At 54.6% G+C, this 24205-nt stretch overlaps 1 protein-coding gene across 2 annotated transcripts in view; it reads left to right on the top strand.

Annotated features, from left to right (window-relative positions):
* Positions 1-24160, top strand: part of PLEKHM2 (pleckstrin homology and RUN domain containing M2) — a 50540-nt gene extending 26380 nt beyond the window's left edge. The window contains exons 2-20 of one of the 2 annotated variants that reach the window (XM_034956025.3): positions 5575-5681; positions 6045-6154; positions 7231-7330; positions 7876-7963; positions 9075-9261; positions 10762-10821; positions 14752-14980; positions 16449-17267; positions 17514-17583; positions 17702-17792; positions 18104-18168; positions 18537-18625; positions 19232-19364; positions 19948-20138; positions 20608-20673; positions 21306-21465; positions 21767-21946; positions 22029-22145; positions 23210-24160. In XM_034956025.3, coding sequence (XP_034811916.1) covers positions 5575-5681; positions 6045-6154; positions 7231-7330; positions 7876-7963; positions 9075-9261; positions 10762-10821; positions 14752-14980; positions 16449-17267; positions 17514-17583; positions 17702-17792; positions 18104-18168; positions 18537-18625; positions 19232-19364; positions 19948-20138; positions 20608-20673; positions 21306-21465; positions 21767-21946; positions 22029-22145; positions 23210-23347 — 3000 coding nt within the window. In that variant the 3' untranslated portion in view covers positions 23348-24160. The remainder of the gene's footprint in view (positions 1-5574; positions 5682-6044; positions 6155-7230; positions 7331-7875; positions 7964-9074; positions 9262-10761; positions 10822-14751; positions 14981-16448; positions 17268-17513; positions 17584-17701; positions 17793-18103; positions 18169-18536; positions 18626-19231; positions 19365-19947; positions 20139-20607; positions 20674-21305; positions 21466-21766; positions 21947-22028; positions 22146-23209) is intronic. The other variant, XM_034956029.3, reaches the window with a different exon arrangement.
* The last annotated feature ends 45 nt before the right edge of the window (positions 24161-24205 follow it).

The following is a 24205-nucleotide window of genomic DNA, read 5'->3' as shown; positions in this document are numbered from 1 at the left end:
GGCTGGGGTGGACTTGTTCTGCCCATACCAAAATGCTGAATAAAGTGAAAATTTTAAATGGAGGACCAGCACAGGAATATATAATAGGCCAACAAGAAGTAGTTTTAAAAGGGGCATATTACATCACAAATCAGCCAGGCATAGTGGCATGCATTTGTAGTTCCAGCTACCCAGCAGGCTGAGGTGAGAGGATTAGGAAGAGCTGGACCATTAATTAACATTAATAAATACGAGGGCTGGGTGCCATGGCTCATGCCTGTAATCCCAACACTTTGGGAGGCCAAGGCAAGCAGATCACCTGAGGTCTGGAGTTTGAGACCAGCCTGGCCAACACAGTGAAACTGGATCCTTACCTCATGCCATATATAAAGCTGGATCCTTACCTCATGCCATATATAAAGATCTAAACATAAGGGAACCTGGCCGGGCATGACGGCTCACCCCTGTAATCCTAGCATTTTGGGAGGCCAAGGCAGGAGGATCCCTTGAGCCCAGGAGTTCGAGAGCAGCCTGGGCAACATAGGGAGACCCTGTCTCTATCAAAAATAAAAATAAAATAAAATAAATAAAAACATAAGGGGACCAAAAACCAGCAGTGAAAAAACAAAAACGGTCTAAACCTAAAAACCAAAATCAAATTGTTCTAAAACTATAAAAGAAAAAAGGCACTTTTGTGGCCAACCGTGGTGGCTCATGCCTGTAATCCCCACACTTTGGGAGGCTGAGGTGGGCAGATCTCTTGAGCTCAGGAGTTCGAGACCAGCCTGGCCAACATGGCAAAGCCCCATCTCTACTAAAAAATACAAAAATTAGCCAGGCGTGGTCGAAGGTGCCTGTGATCCCAGCTACTTGGGAGGCTGAGGCAGGAGAATCACCTGAACCTGGGAGACGCAGGCTACAGTGAGCCGAGACTGTGCCAGTGCACTCCAGCCTGGGCAACAGAGCGAGGCTCCATCTCAAAAAAAAAAAAAAAAAGAAAAAAAGAAAAAAGGCACTTCTGTAATCTTACATTGGGAAAAATGGGAAACTATAAAGGAAAAGACTGGTAGATTTGACTGCATCAAAATTAAAAATTTTCTCAATAGGGCAAAAAAATGACAAGTGAAGTTTAAAGGTCAATTGATAACGGGGGGGAAAATAATATATAACAACACATTAGGTTAAATCCTTAAAGAGCTGCAACATGGCTGGGCGTGGTGGCTCACGCCTGTAATCCCAGCACTTTGGGAGGCTGAGGCGGGTGGATCATCTGAGGTTGGGAGTTCAAGACCAGCCTGACCAACATGGAGAAACCCCATCTCTACTAAAAGTACAAAATTAGCCGGGCACGGTGGCACATGCCTGTAATCCCAGCTACTCAGGAGGCTGAGGCAGGAGAATCGCTTGAACCTGGGAGGCAGAGGTTGCAGTGAGCCGAGATCACGCCACTGCACTCTAGCCTGGGCAACAAGAGCAAGATTCTGTCTCAAAAAAAAAAAAAAAAAAAAGCTGCAACAAATAACAAAAACACAAGCAGCCAGTGGAAGATTGGGCAAAGGCTGTGAATACTTAGTTCCTAGAAGAAGAGAAACACGTGGCTAATACGGATGTTCCACTGCGCTTTTAATCAGAGAAGTACAATTTAAAACAGGTACTATTTTTCACCAAATGGACTGGAAAAAATTAGACTAATTATATGCAGTGTTGGCCAGCATGGTCGGAGTGTAAATCAGTCAGACATTCTAGACGGGCAGGTGGCAGGACCCAGGCAGATTGTGAATGTATTTGTCCATTGGCTCAGCAGTTCCCCTTGCAGGCACTCACCATACAGAAGCATCCACACAGGACTGCACAATGGTCACTGCAATATTATGTGCTATGTCCAGGAACTGGATATGATATCCATATTTAACAATGGTTGAAGTATGGTACATCATAATGATATGGAAATATACATGGATATACCTTAAAGGCAAAACAAGTTTCAGAACGAATATAGCATGATCTTATTTTCCTTTTTTTTTTTTTTTTGAGACAAGTTCTTGCTCCAGGCTGGAGTGCAGTGGTGCCATTACAGCTCACTGCAACCTTGAACTCCTGGGCTCAAGGGATACCTCCCCCGACCCCTGCCTCAGCCTCCCAAGTAGGTGAGACTATAGGTGCATGCCACCATGCCCAGCTAACTTATTTTTATTTTTATTTTTCACCCCGGCTGGAGTGCAGTGGTGCAATCTTGGCTCACTGCAACCTCCACCTCCTAGGGTCAAGCGATTCTCCTGCCTCAGCCTCCCAAGTAGCTGGGATTACAGAAATGTGCCACCACACCCAGCTAATTTTTGTATTTTTAGTAGAGACGGGGTTTCACCATGTTAGCCAGGCTGGTCTGAAACTCCTGACCTCAACTGATTTGCCTGCCTTGGCCTCCCAAAGTGCTGGGATTATAGGTGTGAGCCACCACGCCTGGCTAATTTTTAATTTTTTGTTTGTTTGTTTGTTTTTGTAGACACAGCGTTTTGCTATGTGGCTGAGGCTGGTCTCAAACTCCTGGCCTCAAACGATCCTCCTGCCTCGGGCCTCCCAAAGTGTTGAGATTACAGGCATGAGCCACCACTCATGGCATTCCTTTTTTTCTTGTTTCTTTCTTTCTTTCTTTTTTTTCTTTTTTTCTTAGGTCTGTGTATACAGGAAAAGAGTTGGGGGGATACGTGCACACCAAGCTGTTGGCAATAGTAAATGGGAGCAAGAGGGCCTTTATTCTTTATACACACCTGTGTTGCTTCCATTTTTACAATGAACAAATGTTTTCAGAATAATTTTTCTTTAAAGGTATCTTAGCTGAGAAAAGAGTCTGAGTTCCAGCCCTGGGTCCTGTCACTTAACTAAAAACCATATTGAGGGACTTAACCTCATCTCTGTAAATACACACATATACACATTCTTTTCCATGTGGGAATTATAATTTAAGAGAATGAATAATATTCTGTTTTTTGTTTGTTTGTTTGTTTTTTGTTTTTGAGAAGGAGTCTTGCTCTGTTGCCCAGGCTGGAGTGCAGTGGCGCCATCTCGGCTCACTGCAAGCTCCGCCTCCCGGGTTCCTGCCATTCTCCTGCCTCAGCCTCCCGAATAGCTGGGACTACAGGCGCCTGCCACTACGCCTGGCTAATTTTTTGCATTTTGCTTAGTAGAGACGGGGTTTCACTATGTTAGCCAGGATGGTCTTGATCTCCTGACCTCGTGATCCGCCCACCTCGGCCTCCCAAAGCGGTGGGATTACAGGCGTGAGCCACTGCAGCCCAGCCCTGTTTTTTTTTTTTTTTTGGAGACAGAGTCTCACTCTGCTGCCCAGGCTGGAGTGCAGTGGCACAATCTCAGCTCACTGCAACCTCTGCTGCCTGGGTTCAAGCAATTCTCCTTCCTCAGCCTCCTGAGTAGCTGGGATTACAGGTGCCTGTCACCGCACCCAGCTAATTTTTGTATTTTAGTAGAGAATGAGGTTTCACCATCTTGGCCAGGCTGGTCTTGAACTCCTGACCTCATGATCCACCCGCCTTGGCTTCCCGAAGTGCTGGGATTACAGGTGTGAGCCACCACACCCAGCCCTGTTTTGGTTTTTTAATTAGAACATTGCACTAGATCTCTAAGGATGCTTCCAGCTGTAACATCTGTCTATAGGCTCTCTGATCTCAGATTTACTCAGATTTTGAAATTAAAAAAAAAAAAAAAAAAAAAAAAGCTCTACCCCAGTGTGGTCGTACTTAATACTGAAGTGTGCAATAATGTTTCCAGCTGTTGCTGAGAGGGATTATGCAGTTTTTGCAGGCTTATTCCTCTTTCTTTCAGCTCTAGAAATCTTTCCTTCTGGTGCTCTGATTTGCCTGCCTCTGGGAGGAAGGGAAGGGAAGACCCTGCAGGACTGAGGTTTGTCCTGGCTGACAGGCCTGCCAGGCTTGTTCCGGGCTGCAGAGAAGAGAGGCTATTTTTGTTGTGGGAGCTGAATTGTTGGTCTCTCTCCAGGAGCACATGCTTGTTGGTGTGGTTGATGTATCTTGCCTGCTGTGGCCATCTCTACCACTGCTTCCAGAAAACACTTGAGAATACGTTTGTCCCAAGAGGTTAAACCTGAGATCAGGATCAGGCATCTGTGCTCTTGTCTTGTGTTCCACTCCCTTCTGGCCATTGGAAAGGCAGTAGCAGAACAGGATATGGCTAACATGAACTTGGAGAGACTTTTCTCCTAGAGCTGTGCTTGAAAGGGGCCCTCTCTCTGTAACTGCAGTTGCAGTGAACTCAGTCCAATATCTGGGCTTTCTTGTCCTTCAGTAGGCTGATGGAGCTGCCCTTGCCCTCACCAGCCTGGTGGGGTTTGCACAGTGCTGCAGTTCATCTCACCTACTGTCCAAATCTCCTTTTATCAGCCCAGTCCAGGAACAGTGGTGTCCTTCTTGGTGTAGGGCTTAACATGAGCCTTGCATGCACCTAGATCCATATCCAGCATTGCAGGCAATTCTAGTATTCCATGTCAAGAAGGCTGGCAAGAAGGCTGGTGGGGCAGGTGCCCCAGTCCATCGGCCCTTAGTATATGCAGAGGGTAGCTTCAAGTGGGGCCACTGTGATATGAAGGAGGATTGTTTGAATTCAGGAGATTGAGGCTGCAGCGAGCCGTGATCACACCACTGCACTCCAGCCTGCATGACAGAGTGAGACCCTGTCTCAAAACAAACAGGCCGGGCACAGTGGCTCACGCCTGTAATCCCAGCACTTTGGGAGGCCAAAGTGGGTGGATCACCTGAGGTCAGGAGCTTGAGACCAGCCTGGCCAACATGGCGAAACCTTGTCTCTACTAAAGATAAAAAATTAGCTGGGCATGGTGGTGGGCACCTGTAATCCCAGCTACTTGGGAGGCTGAGGCAGGAGAATCACTTGAACCCAGGAGGCGGAGGCTGCAGTGAGCCGAGATCATGCCACTGCACTCCAGCCTGGGCAACAGAACAAGACTTTGTCTCAATAAAACAAACAACCAAAAAGAAAAGAAAAAAGATACTTTTCTAAAATATGACTGGGAAAAATGGGAAACTATAAAGGAAAAGATGGACAGATTTGACTGCCTAAAAATTAAAAATTTATCAATAGGGCAAAAAAATAAGCAAAGTTTAAAGGTCTATTGACAATGGGAGGAAAATACGTCTAGTGCTCTCTGTATCAATGCCCCAACTCTGGGTTTGTGTGGCATTGATCTAGACAGCACTATACATAGTGCCCCTGAAGTTGTGCCATGCTGTGGCCCTGGCCTGAAGCTTGCCACCACTTGAGACCCATGCATGGACAGTGGATCCCTCCAGCCTCAAGTTGTCACTGTGCGGACTGCTCACTGGGTGCCTCTGGGGCACTGGGCTGTAAAGATACAGCTGTTGCCTGCTGGAACCTCCAGTGCCAGAGCAGCAGCTGGGACAGGGGTGGTTTGAGGTAGACGTCTCTGCTGGTCATTGTGGATACACCATTTGACTAATTTTTTTTAGCCACCTTCTTGATTCCAGAACTTTTGTAGCCTTCCTCTTAATCCATTTCTGATTTGGAGGTTTTTTTTTTTTCTTTCAGTTGCAGAGCTATTTTGCTGCATGTGAGGATGAGACCCCTGCCATCCGGAACCATGACAAGGTCCTACAGCGTCTGTGTGAGCACCTGGACCACGCCCTGCTGTACGGGTAAGGTGGAGGAAGTTTCCAAAGACGACGGAGCACAACCCAGGCCATGAGTAGCCTCCACAGAGAAACCCTTAGCTTCTCTGCCTTTTCTTTCTTCTCTCCCCTTGGCAGAAAGGGATTTGTCCCACTCAAGTGGGCCACAGTCTCTCTGTAGTTACCCCAGTAAATCATCTCTGGGCAGACATAAATGATGGAGGGAGGATTTGCCACAAATGATATGATGGTGTGAAGGTGTGCTGGGTGCCTGGGAGACCTGCTGGGGATCCATCACTTCCTGCCTTGCGCTCACTGCTGGACCAGCCGACTGCAGCTTCCCAGGTTGGCCCCATGCAGGTCACAGCAGCTCCTGTCCTGTTTTCTCAGACTGCAAGACCTCTCCTCTGGCTACTGGGTGCTCGTGGTGCATTTTACTCGGAGAGAGGCCATCAAGCAGATCGAGGTGCTGCAGCACGTGGCCACCAACCTGGGGCGCAGTGAGTAGTCACAAGGAGACGCTGGGGAAGGGACCAGCTCCACCTTCGGTGGGTAGCTTGGGGCTCTGTCCCAGGTTTACCCTCAGGGTCAGCCCTGGGAGGCGAATTACCTGGTGGTGTCCAGTAGCAGTGGGGTGTTAAAATGCCAGCACCAGGCCAGGCATGGTGGCTCACACCTGTAATCCCAGCATTTTGGGAGGCTGAGGAGGGAGGATGGCTTGAGGCCAGGAGTTTAGACCAGCCTGGGCAACACGGTGAGACCCCATCTCTACAAAAATTTAAATATTACATGGATGTCTTGGTACACACCTATAGTCCCAGCTACTCAGGGGCTGAGGTGGGAGGATGGCTTGAGCCCAGGAGTTTGAGGCTGCAGTGAGGCATGACCACAGCATTGCACTCCAGCCTGGAAGAAAGAGTGAGACCCCATCTCTAAAGATTTAGGAAAATGGCCGGGTACAGTGGCTCATGCCTGTAATTCCAACACTTTGGGAGGGTAAGGCAGGAGGATCCCTTGAGCCCAGGAATTTAAGGCTGTATTGAGCTATGATCACACCACTATACTCCAGCCTGGGTGACAGAGTCTCTGTCTCAAAAAATAAAATACTAGTAATAAATAATAAATTTATAAAATGCCAGCCCCCTCCATGAGGCCTCTTTTCTCCCTGCATATGATGGTTTTTTGGCACAGCAGTGATGGGGAGAAGGAGGGCGAGCTGCCAGCGAGAGCTGGACTCCTATGGAATCCCAGCCTGAGCACGTGCTATGGAGTCTGGTTTCTCTCCCTGAGCTGGGATCACTGTTAGCCTACAGGATCAGTGCAGAGTCCTGGCGTTTCTTGACCTGTCTGAAGTGTGCAGTCTGCCCTCTTTATCAGAATTTCCTGGCCAGCTACATGCTGAGGTCTGACTAGGAAAATAAAGCACTCAGGGGTTATGGTACCCCACCAAGCACAAAGGCCACTGAAGTGCCTGGTCCCATTACCTGCTCTTTCTTTCCTTTCTGCGCTTGCTTGGCAAATAAAAGCCAGCAGTCTGAGAGGCCTTCCTGCCGGTTACTCCTGCCTTTGTTTGCAGGCCGTGCCTGGCTGTACCTGGCCCTCAATGAGAACTCCTTGGAGAGCTACCTGCGGTTGTTCCAGGAGAACCTGGGCCTGCTGCATAAGTACTACGTCAAGTGAGTGTCTGGGACGGTCTGTCTCCCCTAGCCTCAGAGCTCCCTTTCAGCTACCTCCCAAAGGCTCTTGTCATGCAGACAGCACAGTGTGCCACATCAGTGATGCCAGAGAGCCATTAGAACCTTGCCAGTAGCTGGGTAGCCTTCACCAGGAGCACCGGTGTCCCATCTGGGCTCCTGGGTACAGTCTGGGTCTCTGCTGCTCCCTGGTCCTCCTCCCAGGCTTCAGACCTGACCAGTGCCCATGCTTTGGCTCAGCCTTTGCTGGGGTTGCTGCAGGAACAGAGTGTGTACAGCAGCTGCTGACAGCCTGACAAGCCTTGTGCTCGTCCATCTCTGAAGACACTGGCAGGACAGTGCAGTGTGGCTGCTAACCTAGTAGGAGATCGCTGAGAGGGTGGTGGGCAACAGCTATATCAAGCTGGGTGCCGTCCAAGGTGGGGGACATCACGTGTCAAATTTCAACACAGCTGGTATGTTGGTAAGGTTAGGCCAGGCTGGTAAACAGACCCAGAGGCACCATTGTGGCTTCTCATGTCTTGCAGGAATGCCCTGGTCTGCAGCCACGATCACCTGACGCTCTTCCTGACCTTGGTGTCCGGGCTAGAGTTCATTCGTTTCGAGCTGGATCTGGTGAGACACCAGGGCTCTCACTGCTTGTGGGAAGCAGAGGAGGGGGCAGGGTGGGGGCAGGGTGGGCGGTGGCTTCATTTCTCAGGTCTTGTTGAGGGAGCTTGTTGAGTATGACTGGGCTTGAGCAAAGCTTGTTTCTTCGGGCGAGGGAAAGGTTTCAGGGTCCATCGAATTGAGTGAGAAGAGAAGTGATGGCAAGAATTCCTGGTTCAGGTGACTTTTTCCTATCTCCCTATCCAACTTGGAGAAAAGCCACATTGCCTGGAGTATCTTAGCCCAGAAGAACTGGCCTTCATGTTTAGGATGTGAAGAGTTAGAAGGACAAGGCAGATTCAGCCTGGTGCTTCTGGGGTTCTGAAAAGTGTCATCAGCTCCATGAAGAGCCTTCAGCCACCCTCTTCAAGTTCTCAAGTTTCTCTCCCCATCACACCCTGTACAAACGGGATGCTGGCCCACATGGAGCCAAAGAGGCTCCCAGGCACCTCTTGGACTGGGCTCAAAATGGATGCAGCTGCCCCGTCCTAATCAAATGACCTTCCTTGGGCCAGGCGCAGTGGCTCACACCTATAATCCCAGCACTTTGGGAGGCTGAGGTGGGTGGATCACCTGAGGTCAGGAGTTCGAGACCAGCCTGGCCAACATGGCGAAACCTCGTCTCTACTAAAAAAATACAAAAGTTAGCGGGGTGTGGTGATGGACGCCTATAATCCCAGCTACTTGGGAGGCTGAGGCAGGAGAATCGCTTGCACCCGGGAGGTGGAAGTTTCAGTGAGCCAAGCCACGTCATTGCACTCCAGCCAGGGCAACAGAGTGAGACTCTGTCTCAAAAAAATAAATAAATAATTAAGAGAGAGAGAGAGAGATAGCGGGGGCATCAAAGGGTGTAGCTGAGTTCTGACAGCTCTGTCTTCCATCAGCCTGAAGTCCACAGCTTTAAAAGCCAACACTATTCACATTGCTCTTCTTAGCAGCTTTTCTTTGAATTTACTACTTTAAGCCATTGATTTCTCAAAGAGGCACATCTGTGTCTCCCAGGCCTGGATCCTGCTGTCTGCAGAAGGCCGCTGCACGAGGCCTCCCACCAAACGGGCCTCCTCTACTCTCTCCTCAGGATGCCCCTTACCTAGACCTGGCCCCCTACATGCCCGACTACTACAAACCTCAGTACCTGCTGGACTTTGAAGACCGCCTTCCCAGCTCGGTCCACGGCTCAGACAGTCTGTCCCTCAACTCTTTCAACTCCGTCACCTCCACCAACCTGGAGTGGGATGACAGTGCGATTGCCCCATCTAGTGAGGGTGAGTGGCCCCAGGGCAGAAAAGCTAAGCCCCTGTTGTGAAACAGACTTGAACTGCTTAAGCCTGGCTGGGTGATGTCTTCCTTGGCTAGTTTTGGTCTGGTGGCTGAAATTTGCAATTAAACAGGGCTGGCCATTTCCCAGATCTTCATCTCCTCAGAGTCCCTGTGGTGGCTAAAAAGTGGATTCTGGGCACAAAAAGCTGAATATATATATATATATATATATATATTTATATATATATATATATATATTTTTATATATATATATATATATATATTTATATATATATATATATATATATTTATATATATATATATATAAAATATATATATTTTAAGGTTAGACCCTTTTCCAGAAGGTTCTAGTCACATGCCTGTGGCAGTTTTCTAAGCAAGGAAGGTTTAGCAGTGGGACCTGGAAACCTTGTCACAGGGTTGAGTGTTGCCTGTTCTGGGGAGCTTGTCTGACCCCACATTCTTTGCAGAAAGAGGTTAAGCAACCCCTAGAAGAAGAGAGAACCAGGCAGGTCTGAAGCGCAGGGAAACCTTGCCACTGTGTCCTGTGTGTCCGTCCGATTTCTCTGAGTTCCTTCTGCGCTCGCTGATGTGTTTGGGATGGTCGCACCCTTTGCATCAGGGACCGAGGAAGAAGCTGCAGGTCATTTTGTTGTCTTGACCCAATGATTTACTGGAACAGCCTGGTTTCTTTCAAACCTTAGGCCCTGGTGTTCATGGATAAAACTGGCCATTTTCCCCTCTTTATCTCCTGTGGGAGACCAGAGCCCTTCATTTACTTCACCCCACCACCTCACCTCCAGGGAAGGGTGTCCCAGCCCCAATTTAGCCCTGGGGCACCCTAGAATTGCCTCAGCATTGAGACCTTGACCTTCCCCTTTCTTTATTTCTGCTGTACCACGGGTTATATGTCCCAGGAAGGGAGGTCCCTCTCAAACTTGCTGTTAGCAAGACCTGCATTGCTGACCATGCAAGCTGAAGAAGGCGGCTCAGTCTCCTTAGGTTGGGCCCATGGGCCACCTTAGAGTTGTTGGAGGGGTGGGCCTTGCCGGAAGAGCCAGGGCAAGGATGGATCCATGGATGGAGGTGTCCCCTCAGCAATTTGGAGATTGTGCAACTGCAGCTGCCAGGGCAGTGTCTCCTTGCCCTGCTAGGGTATGGAGGGAAGGCATGTAAGAGGTAGAAAACAAAGCTAGGCACAGGCAGCCAGGCTTCTCTCTGCCAGAACCAGCTTCTGGATGTGGAAAGGGGTCACCCTGACACTTCTTTCCAGCTGGTTGGAGGCTCCTGGGCCAGCGCCTGAGCTGAGAGGCAGTCAGGGCCCTAGTAAGTTTCCCCAAGGTTGTTGGATACAATGTAGAAAGTTGAAGTTTTCCTCTCCTATTTCCTCCCCATGTCTCCCACCCCATTTCCCCTCCCCTCCCTCCAGTCGTCCTTCCACTGCCTGTGTTTCTAATCTTCAGTTTTGTCCCTCGTTTTTGTAGATTATGATTTTGGAGATGTGTTTCCAGCAGTGCCGTCTGTACCCAGCACAGACTGGGAAGGTGGGCCAGAGTCCGCTGTTACCCTCTTTTCCTGTTTTGCAATGTTTCCATGCCAAGCTTGCTGCATGTATCAAATCAGCTCCTTATTATTTATAATAATATCCATAATCATAATAAAGCCAAGTTTGGTGTTCTAATAGATGGAATTCTGCAGTGGGAAAACTCAACCTCTAGCCATAGGCAAATCCCTTCTCCCAGTGCAGGGCTCCTGCCTTTGCTCAGTGGCCTTTCGGAGTCACTAAGTGGCTGCATTTCGGGGGATACAGGGTCACCCTTCCTGATTCCAGTGCCAGCTGATGCTCTCGGGGTGTATAGGGCCTGACCCAGTGAACCAAGACTTGTTCTGGAAAACCATGCCTTTAAACATGCGGGTTGTAAGCTCCTGCGGGTCAGATGAGCATCGAAGAGAAAGAGCTTGATTCTTTCAGTCTGTTCCTAATGGCTTCCTCTTGGGTGTTTTGGAGTGGTTGAGGTCCAAGTCAGGGAACTGCCCAGGTACAGCTGAAACTTCCTACAGACAGAATCTCTTTGAAGCTTTAAAGCAGATTAAAAGGAAATCTGCCAGCCCTCCCACCCTGTCTGCTGGGCAGTAGCAGTGCCTGGGCATTTTTCTGCCTGAAATTCCACTTCATAAATTCACAAAGCTATTCCCAGGTTGCCACGATTACTCAAAGCAAAGGCTATGTTGCCAATAAGGTGAATGTTTCCCCCTTAAATCTGAGGCCATAGCAGATCCCTGTTATTTTACTTTATGTTATTTTATTTTACTTTTTGAGACAGAGTCTCGCTGTGTTGCTCAGGCTGGAGTGCAGTGGTGTGATCTTGGCTTACTGTAACCTCCACCTCCCGGGTTCAAGCGATTCTCCTGCCTCAGCCTCCCAAGTAGCTGGGATTACAGGTGTGTGCCACCACGGCTGGCTAATTTTTGTATTTTTAGTAGAGACAGGGTTTCACCATGTTGGTTAGGCTGGTCTCAAACTCCTGACCTCAGGTGATCCACCCCACCTCATCCTCTCAAAGTGTGGAATTACAGGCATGAACCACTGCACCTGATCCAAATCCCTGTTATTAAAGAGACTCCTACCCTCTGGGCCACTTCCAGCCTGGAACAGGGGAGGTGAGGGAACCTGGCCTCTGAACAGGGGAGGTGAGAACTGCCACACCCTGAGGATGAGGGGCACGTGGCTCTCCCCGCATTATTAGAGACGTGATCGCTGAGTAATGGGTGACAGGTGATCCGTTCCCAGATAATATGAGTATGAAATACCTTAACTCTGTGAGAAATAAGATGTGGCATTGGGAAAAATAAACTATGACACTTGGCCAAGAATAGCATTGAAGGGTCCCCTGTTTGAGTTAAATTAGCTTGGATTCCAGAATTCCATCATAACATCATGTACCCTCTTAGCCCCTCTTCTTGCAGCACACATGCTGGATATTGTTTTTGTTTCCCTCCGATTCTAACAACTAACCCCCCTCCTGACACGCCTGTTGCAGTCACTTGACAAGCAGGGCCTGACCTTCCTCTACAGCCTTTCAGAGCTCCCTGCGGCCTGAGAACTAACAGCCCAGTTGCACTGCTTGCCTCAGGGCAGGGTGAGATTTCTGGAGTTCCTGGAGCAGGATTCCTGAGCTCACTCTGGCAGCTCACCCGGGGAGGCTCTGTCTTCTCCTTGGACCTGGAGGAAGGCAGGACTTGGGGCAGCTCCAAACTCTGAGCCTGGGGTGGCCTTCCCCTGGTCTTTGGCTTATTTACAGAGCTGGTGGGCATGCGGGCCTTGACACCCACCACATCTCATGATCTGCCCACTCACCTCTCAGGGCTCCTCTTGGGTGCAACTGCGTGTGCTGAGGAGAATCACAGGGGCCGGAGCAAGAACACATGGGCTTGGCAGGAGCCTGCTTTGGGACCGAGAGACACGGTTTTCTGTATCTTAGAACTTAGGCTCTGAGATCCCCGGAAATCTGGAAAAAGTCCCCGATGTTGCTGGTCTTTTCTGGCAGAGCTACTCATTGCCTTTAGCCTCCTCTTTTGTCCTTATATTAAAAGACAGCAGACTTAAAAAAAAAAAAAAAAAAAGGGCCAGGCTCACACCTGTAATCCCAGCACTTTGAGAGCTGAGGCTGGAGGATCGCCTGAGCCCAGGAGTTTAAGACCAACCTGGGCAACACAGGGGGACCCCGTCTCTACTAAAAATATAAAAATTAGCCAGGCTTGGTGGTGCACGCCTATAGTCCCAGCTACTCTGTGGGCTGAGGCAGGGCAGGAGGATCACTTGAACCCAGGAGGTCGAGGCTACAGTGAGCTGTGATTGCGCCACTGCGCTCCAGTCCGAGCAACACAGCGAGATCCTGTCTCAAAAAAAAAAAAAAGGACGGTGTGCTGCATCAGCAGACAGCTGCCCTGTGGCTTCCAAGAGGCACTAAGTTGACAGCTGGTTGGGCCCCCAGTGGGGCTGTGGGGTGCATGTTTGCATCTTTTCTTCCGGGCAGACAGCGGCCAGCAAGATGAGCATTGGCCGGCAAATAGAGCACGACCAGCCATGGCCCTTGCCATTGACCCTCACCCAGGCAGTTTCACCAGCTGGGCCTCAGCTCTCTGCTTGGGTGGCTCCCATCTGCCACTGGCCATATGGGCTGTGTGCTTCACCTGCCCGTGCTCCCTCTCCTGCCCTGTTCCAGTAACCAGGGGCAGATGGCTGGCTGGGGCGGGATGTCTAAGCCAGCTCCCCTCTCGGGGGCCGTGTCAGGGTATGACTCAGAAAGGACCAGTCAGTGAGCTGACACTTGAATGAAGTGGAGTTCTCAGCCGGGCGCGGTGGCTCACGCCTGTAATCCCAGCATTTTGGGAGGCCGAGGCGGGCAGATCACGAGGTCAGGAGATCGAGACCATCCTGGCCAACATGGTGAAACCCCAGCTCTACTAAAAATACAAAAATTATCTGGGCATGGTGGCACATGCCTGTAATCCTAGCTACTCGGGAGGCTAAGGCAGGAGAATCACTTGAACCCGGGAGTTGGAGGTTGTAGTGAGCCGGGCTCGCGCCACTGCACTTCAGCCTGGCGACAGAGAGAGACTCCGTCTCAAAAAAAAAAAAAAAAAAAAAAAGAAAGAAATGGAGTTCTCAGCACCACCCTTGCAGGGGCACCTGGTCCTGCCCCCGAGGAGTGTGTAGGGTCAGGGGTGCTGGGAGAAGCAGCCTGGGGGGCGGCCTCTCGGACCCCTGTCTTTGCCCCTTCGCACCTTGTTCTCATCGCCCTGCTCTGTCATCTTGTCTCTACTCTGTGCTCTGGGCATTTCCCTCTGCCCCATGGTTCCCACCCCTTGGGCTCCCATCCTGTCTCCTAGCCTCTGCCCCCACTCTGCACCCCTCACTTTCTCTGCTGTCTTCCTCCATTCTTCTCCCTTTGTGTTCCTTTTACCTCTGCAAGGGACCCTTCAGAGGATTTTGGGCACCTCTCAGCCCTACAAGTGGGGTATGGGGCTAACGGGGCTGCTGGGTACCCCTGTAGCGTCCTGGCAGGAAGGCTCTGAGGGTAACATAAGAGGCTTGCAGCCTGGCTCCTCTCTAGGGCTCCCAGCCACCCATGGAGGCCTCGAAGTCACCATCCCTATGGGACTTAAGCCTAGAGCTTGAGCCTGGAGGCTGCTTCACCGCGGGGGCCCTTAATACAAACTCAGCCAAATTGTTGTGAGCTCTGGAGGGCCCCCAGGGGTGGTGGAGATGGTGTTCCTTCCAAGTTGCTCCTAAAGTACAAAACCCCATGTCCTGTTAGGTTGTGGCTTCTACTCGAAATAGGGCCACCCCTGTCAGGTTTCCCTGGGAGGAACTGGCCAGCCTGCCTCCCTCCTGGGCTAATGCATGCTCTGGGGGTCGGGGACCCTGGGGGGTGCCTGACAGGGTGTCTCCTGCTTCCTTGTCCTCCCAGATGGAGACCTCACAGACACGGTCAGTGGTCCCCGCTCCACAGCCTCCGACCTGACCAGCAGCAAGGCCTCCACCAGGAGCCCCACCCAGCGCCAGAACCCCTTCAACGAGGAGCCGGCAGAGACTGTGTCCTCCTCTGACACCACCCCCGTGCACACCACCTCTCAGGAGAAGGAGGAGGCCCAGGCCCTGGACCCGCCGGATGCCTGCATGGAGCTCGAGGTCATCAGGTCAGCAGGGAGGGGCCCAGAAAGGAGCTGAGGTCCTGGGGTCCAACCTGTCCACTCCCAGCATCAGCTGTTCATCCAGGGCAGACCGGGACACCCCCTGAGGGCAGTTGCATGCCTTCCTGGAAACCCTTCCCACCTCTAGGAGGTTCTTTGAGCAAGAGGAAGTGGAGGCCTGTCCTAGTCAGCTCGGCTGCTGGAACAAAGCACCGCAGACAGGCGGCTTCCACAACAGACATTCTTTCTCACAGCTCTGGAGCCTACAGTCCGAGGTCAGGGTGCCGGTGTGGCCAGCCTCTGATGAGGGATTCACAGATGTCCCTCTTCTCGCTGTGTTGTGGCGGGGAGTGGAGAGAGAGCTCTCTAGGGTCCCTTTTATGAGGGTGCTGATCCCATTCCTGAGGATCCCACCCTCAGGACCTCATCACCCCCCACCCCCTGATACCATCACATTGGGAGTTAGGATTTCAACACAGGAATTTGGAGGGGACACACACATTCACTCCATTGTAGGGCTCAAGCCCTTGGAAGCAGGTGGCACAGGCAGCGACCGTGGCTGGTGTCTGGGGCCATGTCCAGGCTGCCAGGGCGTTTGCTGGGTCTGCCTAAGATCAGAAAGCACCTTCAGGCTGTACTTCTTCCCAAGGGAGTTCTTGGAAGTTAAGATACAATTTCTGAGATTCATTGAAAGAAAAGTATCTTTGTCATATGGGCAGGACATGGAAAGGAAGGACGTGGTGGGTGGCCAGCAGGGACTGTCAACCAGAGCCTCCCCGGCTCCCTGACCTCCCCGACCCCCTCTTGAAACTTCACACTGACTAAGAGGAGAAGCCCTGTGTGCGTGTCAGACTGCCCAGGCTTGCTGGCCTGAGGCGGGGGATTGCTCCCCAGTGACTGGAGCCAGGAGGCCACCCCATGGGCTGGTTCCAGTCCACAGCAGCATCATGCTCAGACCTGGGGTCCCTTAGCTAAGCCCGCTCCAGCCAACCTGGAACCAGAGTGGGACCTGGAGCATGAGCCCAGAAAGCGCTGAGTGCTTTCTGGGTGATTCCTCCATGATGATGCCTAAGGGAAGTGAGGTCAGCTCGGGATCCACATCCGAAGGGGGGCTGAGTGGAGGGGGCATTGCCTGACCAGCCATGGCCTGTTTTTCTTTCCTAGAGTGCAGCTAGCTCAGCTGTTCCATTAGGAGGAATTCAGTAGACCCACTCTGGGGTTCCTCTGGCTGCAGCCATCTGTGCCCAGCCCATGCTACCCCCACCCCGCCCCTGCCAGCAAAGGGGGTGCCTCGGGGCCTGAGCCACTGTTGTCCTCTGACCCAGTGCCTCCACCCAGCACTGCCTAGGACCACTGACGCGCTAGCTGTGCCCTCAGAGGCTACATGGCCAGCATTGCCACCGTGACCCAGCCTGGTTTTCCTCAGCACTGGACTACTCAGGGGTTAACTCTCTCCCCATCGTTACTGTCCCAGGGTCACCAAGAAGAAGAAAATTGGCAAGAAGAAAAAGAGCAGATCAGATGAGGAGGCAAGTCCACTCCACCCCGCCTGCAGCCAGAAGAAATGTGCCAAGCAGGGGGACGGTGACAGCCGCAACGGCAGCCCAAGCCTTGGGCGGGCCTCACCAGACACTACGCTTGCCTCCCCCCAGGAGGAGGGAGAGGGGCCGAGCAGCACCACGGAGAGCAGCGAGCGCTCCGAGCCGGGCCTGCTGATCCCTGAGATGAAGGACACCTCCATGGAGCGCTTGGGGCAGCCCCTGAGCAAGGTTATCGACCAGCTCAACGGGCAGCTGGACCCCAGCACCTGGTGCTCCCGTGCTGAGCCCCCAGACCAGTCCTTTCGGACCGGCTCTCCCGGGGATGCCCCGGAGAGGCCGCCGCTTTGTGACTTTAGTGAGGGGCTTTCAGCCCCAATGGACTTCTACCGCTTTACCGTCGAGAGTCCAAGCACTGTTACATCAGGTGGCGGCCACCATGACCCTGCAGGGCTTGGCCAACCGCTGCATGTTCCTAGTAGCCCTGAGGCTGCTGGCCAAGAAGAAGAGGGAGGAGGAGGAGAGGGACAGACGCCTCGGCCCCTAGAGGATACCACGAGGGAGGCTCAGGAGCTGGAGGCCCAGCTGTCCCTGGTCAGGGAGGGGCCTGTGTCTGAGCCAGAGCCTGGGACCCAGGAGGTTCTCTGCCAGCTCAAGCGAGACCAGCCCAGTCCGTGTCTGAGTAGCGCTGAGGATTCTGGGGTGGATGAGGGACAGGGGAGCCCTTCGGAGATGGTCCATTCCTCGGAGTTCAGGTAACAAGACTCTGCAGCTGGCATGGGACTCTCCCAGCCCTTGAAGCTGGGGACACTGCGCCTCTGACCTCCAGATAAATTAAGCACTAGGAAGACCTAGCCTGAGTGAGAAGGGGTGTGAGCCTCCCTCCCTAACTTTGGCTCCTAGTGGGAGGCGGAGGCACTACCCCCTGGCTCTGGGGTGGGGTGTGGCCTCTCTCACCGCTGCCTGCCTGACACCTCGCCCTCCTGACTTGGCCCTCACAGAGTAGACAACAATCACCTGCTCCTGCTCATGATCCACGTGTTCCGAGAAAACGAAGAGCAGCTGTTCAAAGTAAGTCCTAGGAACTCAGGAGTGAGCAAGAGACGGCAAGGGCAAGGCGGGATGGGCCACCGCCCCCGCTGAAGCGGCAGGAGCCACCTGCCTGACCCTTGTCTGCTTCGGCCCCCAGATGATCCGGATGAGCACCGGGCACATGGAGGGCAACCTGCAGCTGCTGTACGTGCTGCTCACAGACTGCTATGTCTACCTGCTCCGGAAAGGTGCCCGCCGCCCCCGGGCAGACAGCGGGTTGTAGACGAGGCTGACTCTCAGCCCCTTTTCCCCAGTTCCCTTGCCCTCTGAGTGCCTCCCGGCTGCCTGGCATGCAGTGATGGAAAGGCACCCCAAGGAAGGTGTTGCCAGCAGCCCTGAGACGTGAGCCTGGGGCTCCCTCTGTGAGCACTCCACGCCATTCTCCTACTGCAGGGCAAGGAGAGGCCCTCTAAGAGAGGGGGCTGTGTCTAAGAAAATGGGGCAGGGGGAGGGAAAAGAGGCCTGTGGGGATAATAGGCCTTGGGGTCTCCTCTCTCAGGGGCCACAGAGAAGCCATACCTGGTGGAAGAGGCCGTTTCTTACAATGAACTTGACTATGTGTCGGTGAGTCCAGGCCCCGCAGTTGTGCGCCTGCTGTAGGTACAGGGCTTCTCAAGCCACTTACCCATAGAGCTGCAGGGCGAGGCACGGCCCCTTACTCCCCTCCCAGGGTTGGGCACCAACTTAACTCTCAGAGAGGCTTCTGTACACGATGCTGGGGGTAAGAACCAAGCTTGAGGTCGCCTCTTCCCGTGCTAGACTTCTGACCGTCCCTCCCTCACTCATGCCAGCCCCTGGCCTCTGGGGCTTTACTTGGTGGCGGCCCGGGGTGTGCTTCTTCCTCCCCAGCAAGCGCTCAGCCTGGCCAAGCTGCCTTCTCCACCAGGCAGCAGCTAAGCCCCAAGTGCATGTCACGGTGTGGTTTCTGGCAGGTTGGCCTTGACCAGCAGACGGTGAAGCTGGTGTGCACCAACCGCAGGAAGCAGTTTCTGCTGGACACGGCTGATGTGGCGCTGGCTGAGTGAGTGGCAACCCCGCCCCTCTGGAAGGATTGGAGAGTTCGCAGCTGCCCATAGGTGTGGGTGGCCTGGGGGTCAGGGGTGGAGGTGGAAAGTGGGAGATCCAGGAGGGGAAACCAGATGTATTCCCTCTGGAACCTGCATCTGCTCAGAGAGGCAGGCAAGTAGACGACAATCATAGGACTCATGTGGTCAGCCCAGGTGACCTCAGCCCCTGGCGACTCTTGGGGGTGCTAGCATGAGTTGTCGGACAGGAAGGCAGGCAGAGAGCCATGCTGCTGGGCCAGGCGTGCCCTTGAACGCCTGCATCCTTGTCGTGGCTCAAGGTCCCACCCGTTGAAGTCCTGCCCACCCTCTTTGTCTGTCTTCCCTCACTGTCAAAATCCAAGGCCCCTTGGCCATTGAGAACGATCAGGCCTGTTCCAGTTGTCATTTGATGACCTTGGACCTGCGTCATTGCCGCACCTGCCGCCCTGGTCACTGGGTCTAGCCAGGTCTCTCCCCCAAGTTTCTGTGACCCCTCCAGGCCAGCAGCGCTCAAGACTAAGCCCTGTCCAGTTGAGGCCCTGTTCCCAGGCCTCTAACCACAAACCTCACTCCCTGTGCAGGTTCTTTTTGGCTTCTTTGAAGTCAGCCATGATCAAAGGCTGTCGAGAACCTCCCTACCCCAGCATCCTGACGGATGCCACCATGGAGAAGCTGGCACTGGCCAAATTTGTGGCCCAAGAATCGAAGTGTGAGGTAAGAACCTGGGGAGGAAGCTGAGTGCAGCCCCTGAGATGGCAGAGCAGCAGCCGCCTTGGCGTGAGCGTTAAGGGATGCACGTGGATGTCTTTGCCATTTCACAGTCGCCTACCTGGGCGGGGCGGGGCTTTCCCACCCTGGAAGGGAGGAAAGTCATGTCCACCTTCCTACCTGGGGTGTGTCCTAAGGTTAAGACACCCTCGCTCGGCAGGGCACAGTGGCTCACGCCTGTAATCCCAGCACTTTGGGAGGCCAAGGCAGGCGGATCACCTGAGGTCAGGAGTTCGAGACCAGCCTCGCCAACATGGCAAAACCCCGTCTCTACTAAAAATACAAAAATTTAGCCAGGCGTGGTGATGGGCGCCTGTAATCCCAGCCACTTGGGAGGCTGAGGCAAGAGAATTGCTTGAACCTGGAAGGTGGAGGTTGCGGTGAGTGGAGATCACACCACTGCAGTCCAGCCTGGGCGACAGAGCGAGACTCCATCTCAAAAAGAAAAAAAAAAGAACCAGTCCGGGCTCAGCCACCTGCCTGGCCCAGGCCTTACTCGCTTTGTCCCCCGTGCCCGCCCCCGCATCAGGCATCTGCTGTCACCGTGCGCTTCTACGGCCTTGTGCACTGGGAGGACCCCACAGACGAGTCCCTGGGCCCCACGCCCTGCCACTGCTCACCCCCCGAGGGCACCATCACCAAAGAAGGCATGCTGCACTACAAGGCGGGCACCTCCTACCTGGGCAAGGAACACTGGAAGACGTGCTTCGTGGTGCTCAGGTGGGAGCCCTGGCAGCTCTAGGCCTGGGGCTTGGGCCCTGGGGTGGCTGGGCTGTCAGGTCCCCAGCGGGGATCTCTCCGCAGCAGGTCACTGAGGGAGCAGCCTGAGGAGAGGACGCTTCCCTTCCCTACAAGAGCTTGGAGTTGACTTAGCTCAGGCTGTTAGAGCTTCTCTGTAGAGCCAGTCATCTTTGGGGCCCCAGGAATCCCTGAGTGCCTCAGGGGAGGATGCAGGCTTGGTCCCCCGATGAACCTTGAGCTGCGCCCCAGGTCTGCTGAGGTGGCCACGTTCCCTGCTGGGCCCCCAGGCCCTTCTTCACCCTGCCTTCCGTAGATGACAGCCCCTGGTGTCCTTTGCCTCAGGTTCATGGCCGCAGCATGTGCGTGGGAGGGGAACCCTGGGACCTGGGCTCCGCCTGGCCCCAGTTCCTGGGACAGGCCTCACTCGCCCTGTGTTGTGCCCCTGCAGCAACGGGATCCTCTACCAGTACCCGGACCGCACCGACGTCATCCCTCTGCTCTCGGTGAACATGGGGTAAGTGTCCAGGGAGAAGCGGGTGTATCCTGGGGCCCAGAGCTGCCGTTTCCCTGGTTTGAGATGGCTGCCCCTGTTGGCAGTTCAGCCTCGCCCTCAACCCCACCCCATCCAGCGGCCCTGACAGGTGGCCTGGGGCTTCCACGCTCTGAGGGCTGCAAGGAGCCCACAGGAGGGGAGGAGGGGAGGCAGCAAGGAGCTCCTGGCTTAGAACAGGTCCAGTCTGATGGGGGAGGCAGGCCCTTCCCCAGAAGCTCCCGGCCTGATGGGAGATGGACGTTCGGGTATTTGGGAGGAACAGCAGGCCCTCAAGAGGAAGCATGCATGAATGAATGCGGCCGATTCTCAGAGGGCCAGTGGGACAGCTGATTCCCAACCCCTCCTGGCCATGCTTGGGTATCTAGAGGATCTTGGGCATCCTGGAGGTGAAAGGCATTGCACAGCAAGGCGGTGGGTGGGGCTCCCAGACCTCTCCTGGGAGCTGGAGGGGCCTGGAGAACCCTCTGGTATCCTCCAGCCCCCAGGACGGTGGGGCAGACCCTGTGCCGCACACCCCGCACCAACCCTGGGGGCTGTCGCCCCGTGCTGCCCTTGCCTCCTCGCTCCTGTTTCACCCTCCTCCTCTGGCCCAGGGGGGAGCAGTGCGGTGGCTGCCGGAGAGCCAACACCACGGATCGGCCCCACGCCTTCCAGGTCATTCTCTCCGACCGGCCCTGCCTGGAGCTAAGTGCCGAGAGCGAGGCCGAGATGGCCGAGTGGATGCAGCATCTCTGCCAGGCTGTGTCCAAAGGGGTGAGCTTCGCCTGCCCCCACCGCGCACCTGGCTTGCCTGACCCACCCAGACCCCCAGGGTCCCATCCCTAAACCCATAGTCACAGAGCAACCTGAGGGCCAAGACGGACCTCCAGGGGGCAGCCCAGGAATGGACCCTGGAGCTCAGAGGCATCACCCCCATCCCTGCCTCTGCTCCCGATCCCTGGAGGGAGATCCCTGGAGGGAGAGCAGAAGGGCTGGCTGGTCCCCTGGAGTGTGGAGTTCTGGTGCAGACCAGCCCTGGAGGCCCCAGCCTGCCTCTCCCCTGCCCCGCTGCCAGGTCATCCCCCAGGGCGTAGCTCCCAGCCCCTGCATCCCCTGCTGCCTGGTCCTCACGGATGACCGCCTCTTTACGTGCCATGAGGATTGCCAGACCAGCTTCTTCCGCTCTTTGGGCACAGCCAAGCTGGGCGACATCAGCGCCGTCTCCACCGAGCCGGGCAAGGAGTACTGTGTCTTGGTGAGCTGGGAGTGGGGGCGGGGCTGCAGGGCCTGCAGAAGGAAAGCTCTGGCTGCTCACCCGGGGGCCTGGCTCTCCCTAGGAGTTCTCCCAGGACAGCCAGCAGCTCCTCCCGCCCTGGGTCATCTACCTGAGCTGCACTTCTGAACTGGACCGATTGCTGTCTGCACTGAACTCTGGGTGGAAAACCATCTATCAGGTACCCAGCTGCCCAGGAAACCCATTAGCCAGGGACCCTGTGGAGTGGGAGCCACTCCCCGGGGAGAGGAACCCCTGCTGCTCCCAGGACCTGGCCCTGCCTCCAGGGTCCTGGGCACAGCCATGTACCAGGGCGCTCCTGCCTCAGCCCCGGGGGTGAGTGCCTGCTGCTCTTAAAACAAACCCAGAAGAGTCCTCACTGTCCTTGCCGTCTCTTGCTGCGCACAAGCCTGCCAGGCTGGGAGCCCGAGGCCCTCAAGCCACTCAGCATTGCTGCCTCAAGGGCCTGGGAGGGAAGGGGTGGGCCCTGGGAGGTGGGTGTGGGACTCCCCGGTGGTTCTGCCTCTGGTTTGGACTGGGCCTTGGGTGATTGAGGGTGGCCTGGCAGGAGAGAGCTGTCTGGGGGCAGAGGCCAAGGTGGGCATGTTGGTGCCGGCCCCAGACTGAGCAGACACACCTGACAGGCACAAAAACTTAGAATCAAAAGGACAAAACCCTGACTCCCAGTGAGTCTGAGGCCAAAGCTGAAAACAGAACCCAAGAAGCTTAATTCCTGACCTCAGTTCCAATCAAACAGCACGAATTGTGGTGGACCTCCAGCTGTGCTCAGATGGGGGGACACAATATTGGCAGTACCCTCTTCCTTGCCCTCCAGGCTGAGTGCCAGTGTGGGAGCGTGCTCATGACAGCCCTGCACAAGCGGGTTTTGAGCACATGCTACGCTCTAGCCCCGTGGAAGCCTGGACTAGTTAGAGGCAGAGAACAGCTCAGGACAGACACCTCCCTGCGGAGCCAAACAGAGTGCAGCACCTGCCTTGCTGGGCCATCCTGAGAGCTGGGGCCTTCCCAGGAAAGAGGGAGCTCGGGGGGCACCACCCCATCCTCAGCTCAAGCCCCTGGAAGAGCGGGAGAAACTAGCAGCATGGAAGCTGTTCCCAGGGAGAGATGGGGAGGGCCTGACAGGGGTTCCGTGGCCAAGGCAGAGGCAGGCCTGGTGCCCACAAGCCCTGAAGACTCCTGTGTCCCTCAGTGGCCCTCATCTGTTCTCTGCACGCCCCAACACAGGTGGACCTCCCCCACACGGCGATCCAGGAAGCCTCCAACAAGAAGAAATTCGAGGATGCCTTGAGCCTCATCCACAGCGCCTGGCAGCGGAGCGACAGTCTCTGCCGCGGCCGAGCCTCCCGAGACCCCTGGTGCTGAGGCAGAGCTGGTTGGCGTCCCTGGTGGGCAGGAAAGGAAGGCACGCCAGCCGGCAGGCACACTGTCACGGCTGTTGTCATGCTGTCGGGAGCCTACAGCCCACCCCTGCCCTGGGTGGCAGAACCACCGAGTGTGGCTTAAGACAGGGTCCCTCCACTCCAGGGATCCAGATCAGGTGCCCGGCACCCCTGGGCATCCTGCCCGACAGGTAGCGAATGGAGGTCGCTGGAGGCAGAGGGTCCGAGCCCCGTGGGCTCTGCGGATGCACGCCCTCCTCCCGGGCCTCCGCCTCAGTCTGCAGAAACACCATCCATCTAAGGACGAACAAAAGAACCAGGAGGGCGGGACCCCCCTCTTCCTCTCCTGGGTTGGGGGCTGGGGCCCTGAGTGCCCAGCCATCCTTGTTCGTGTTTGAACACTCTCCTGGCCACGTGGGGAAGCGGGAACACGGGGTGTCTGCGCATGTTTCCTCCTCCTAGCTCCATCACTGCGCACACAGCTGCCTGCCTCGCCAGATGCAGGGGGGCGGGCAGCCCTCCCTGGCTGCCAGGAGGCTCTGCATGCCCACAGTCCTGCCCTGCCTCTCCCCTCAACCCGGCAGTGCCTGTAGCACCGAGGAGCAAAGGGGGTGGATGGGGGGCTTGGAGAAGGGCGGAGCCCACCAGCCTGGCATCCATGTTGACATCTTCTGACTGTCCCCTGCTTGGCTGGAGCCAGGCCCTTCCCTAGAGTTTCATCAGGAGCCTCCTGGGGAAGGGGTCAGGTGGTTTGGGTTTTGTTTTTTAAAATAAAATAGACATGTTATATTGCCAAGGCTTGTCACTGGCCCTTTTTGAGCAGGGTAGGGGAAAGGAGCTC

This window comes from Pan paniscus, chromosome 1 (assembly GCF_029289425.2).
Source record: "Pan paniscus chromosome 1, NHGRI_mPanPan1-v2.0_pri, whole genome shotgun sequence".
Classification (NCBI taxonomy): Eukaryota; Metazoa; Chordata; class Mammalia; order Primates; family Hominidae; genus Pan; species Pan paniscus.
The sequence above is the reverse complement of the archived record's forward strand: the minus strand, read 5'-3'. Positions and strand labels throughout refer to the sequence as shown.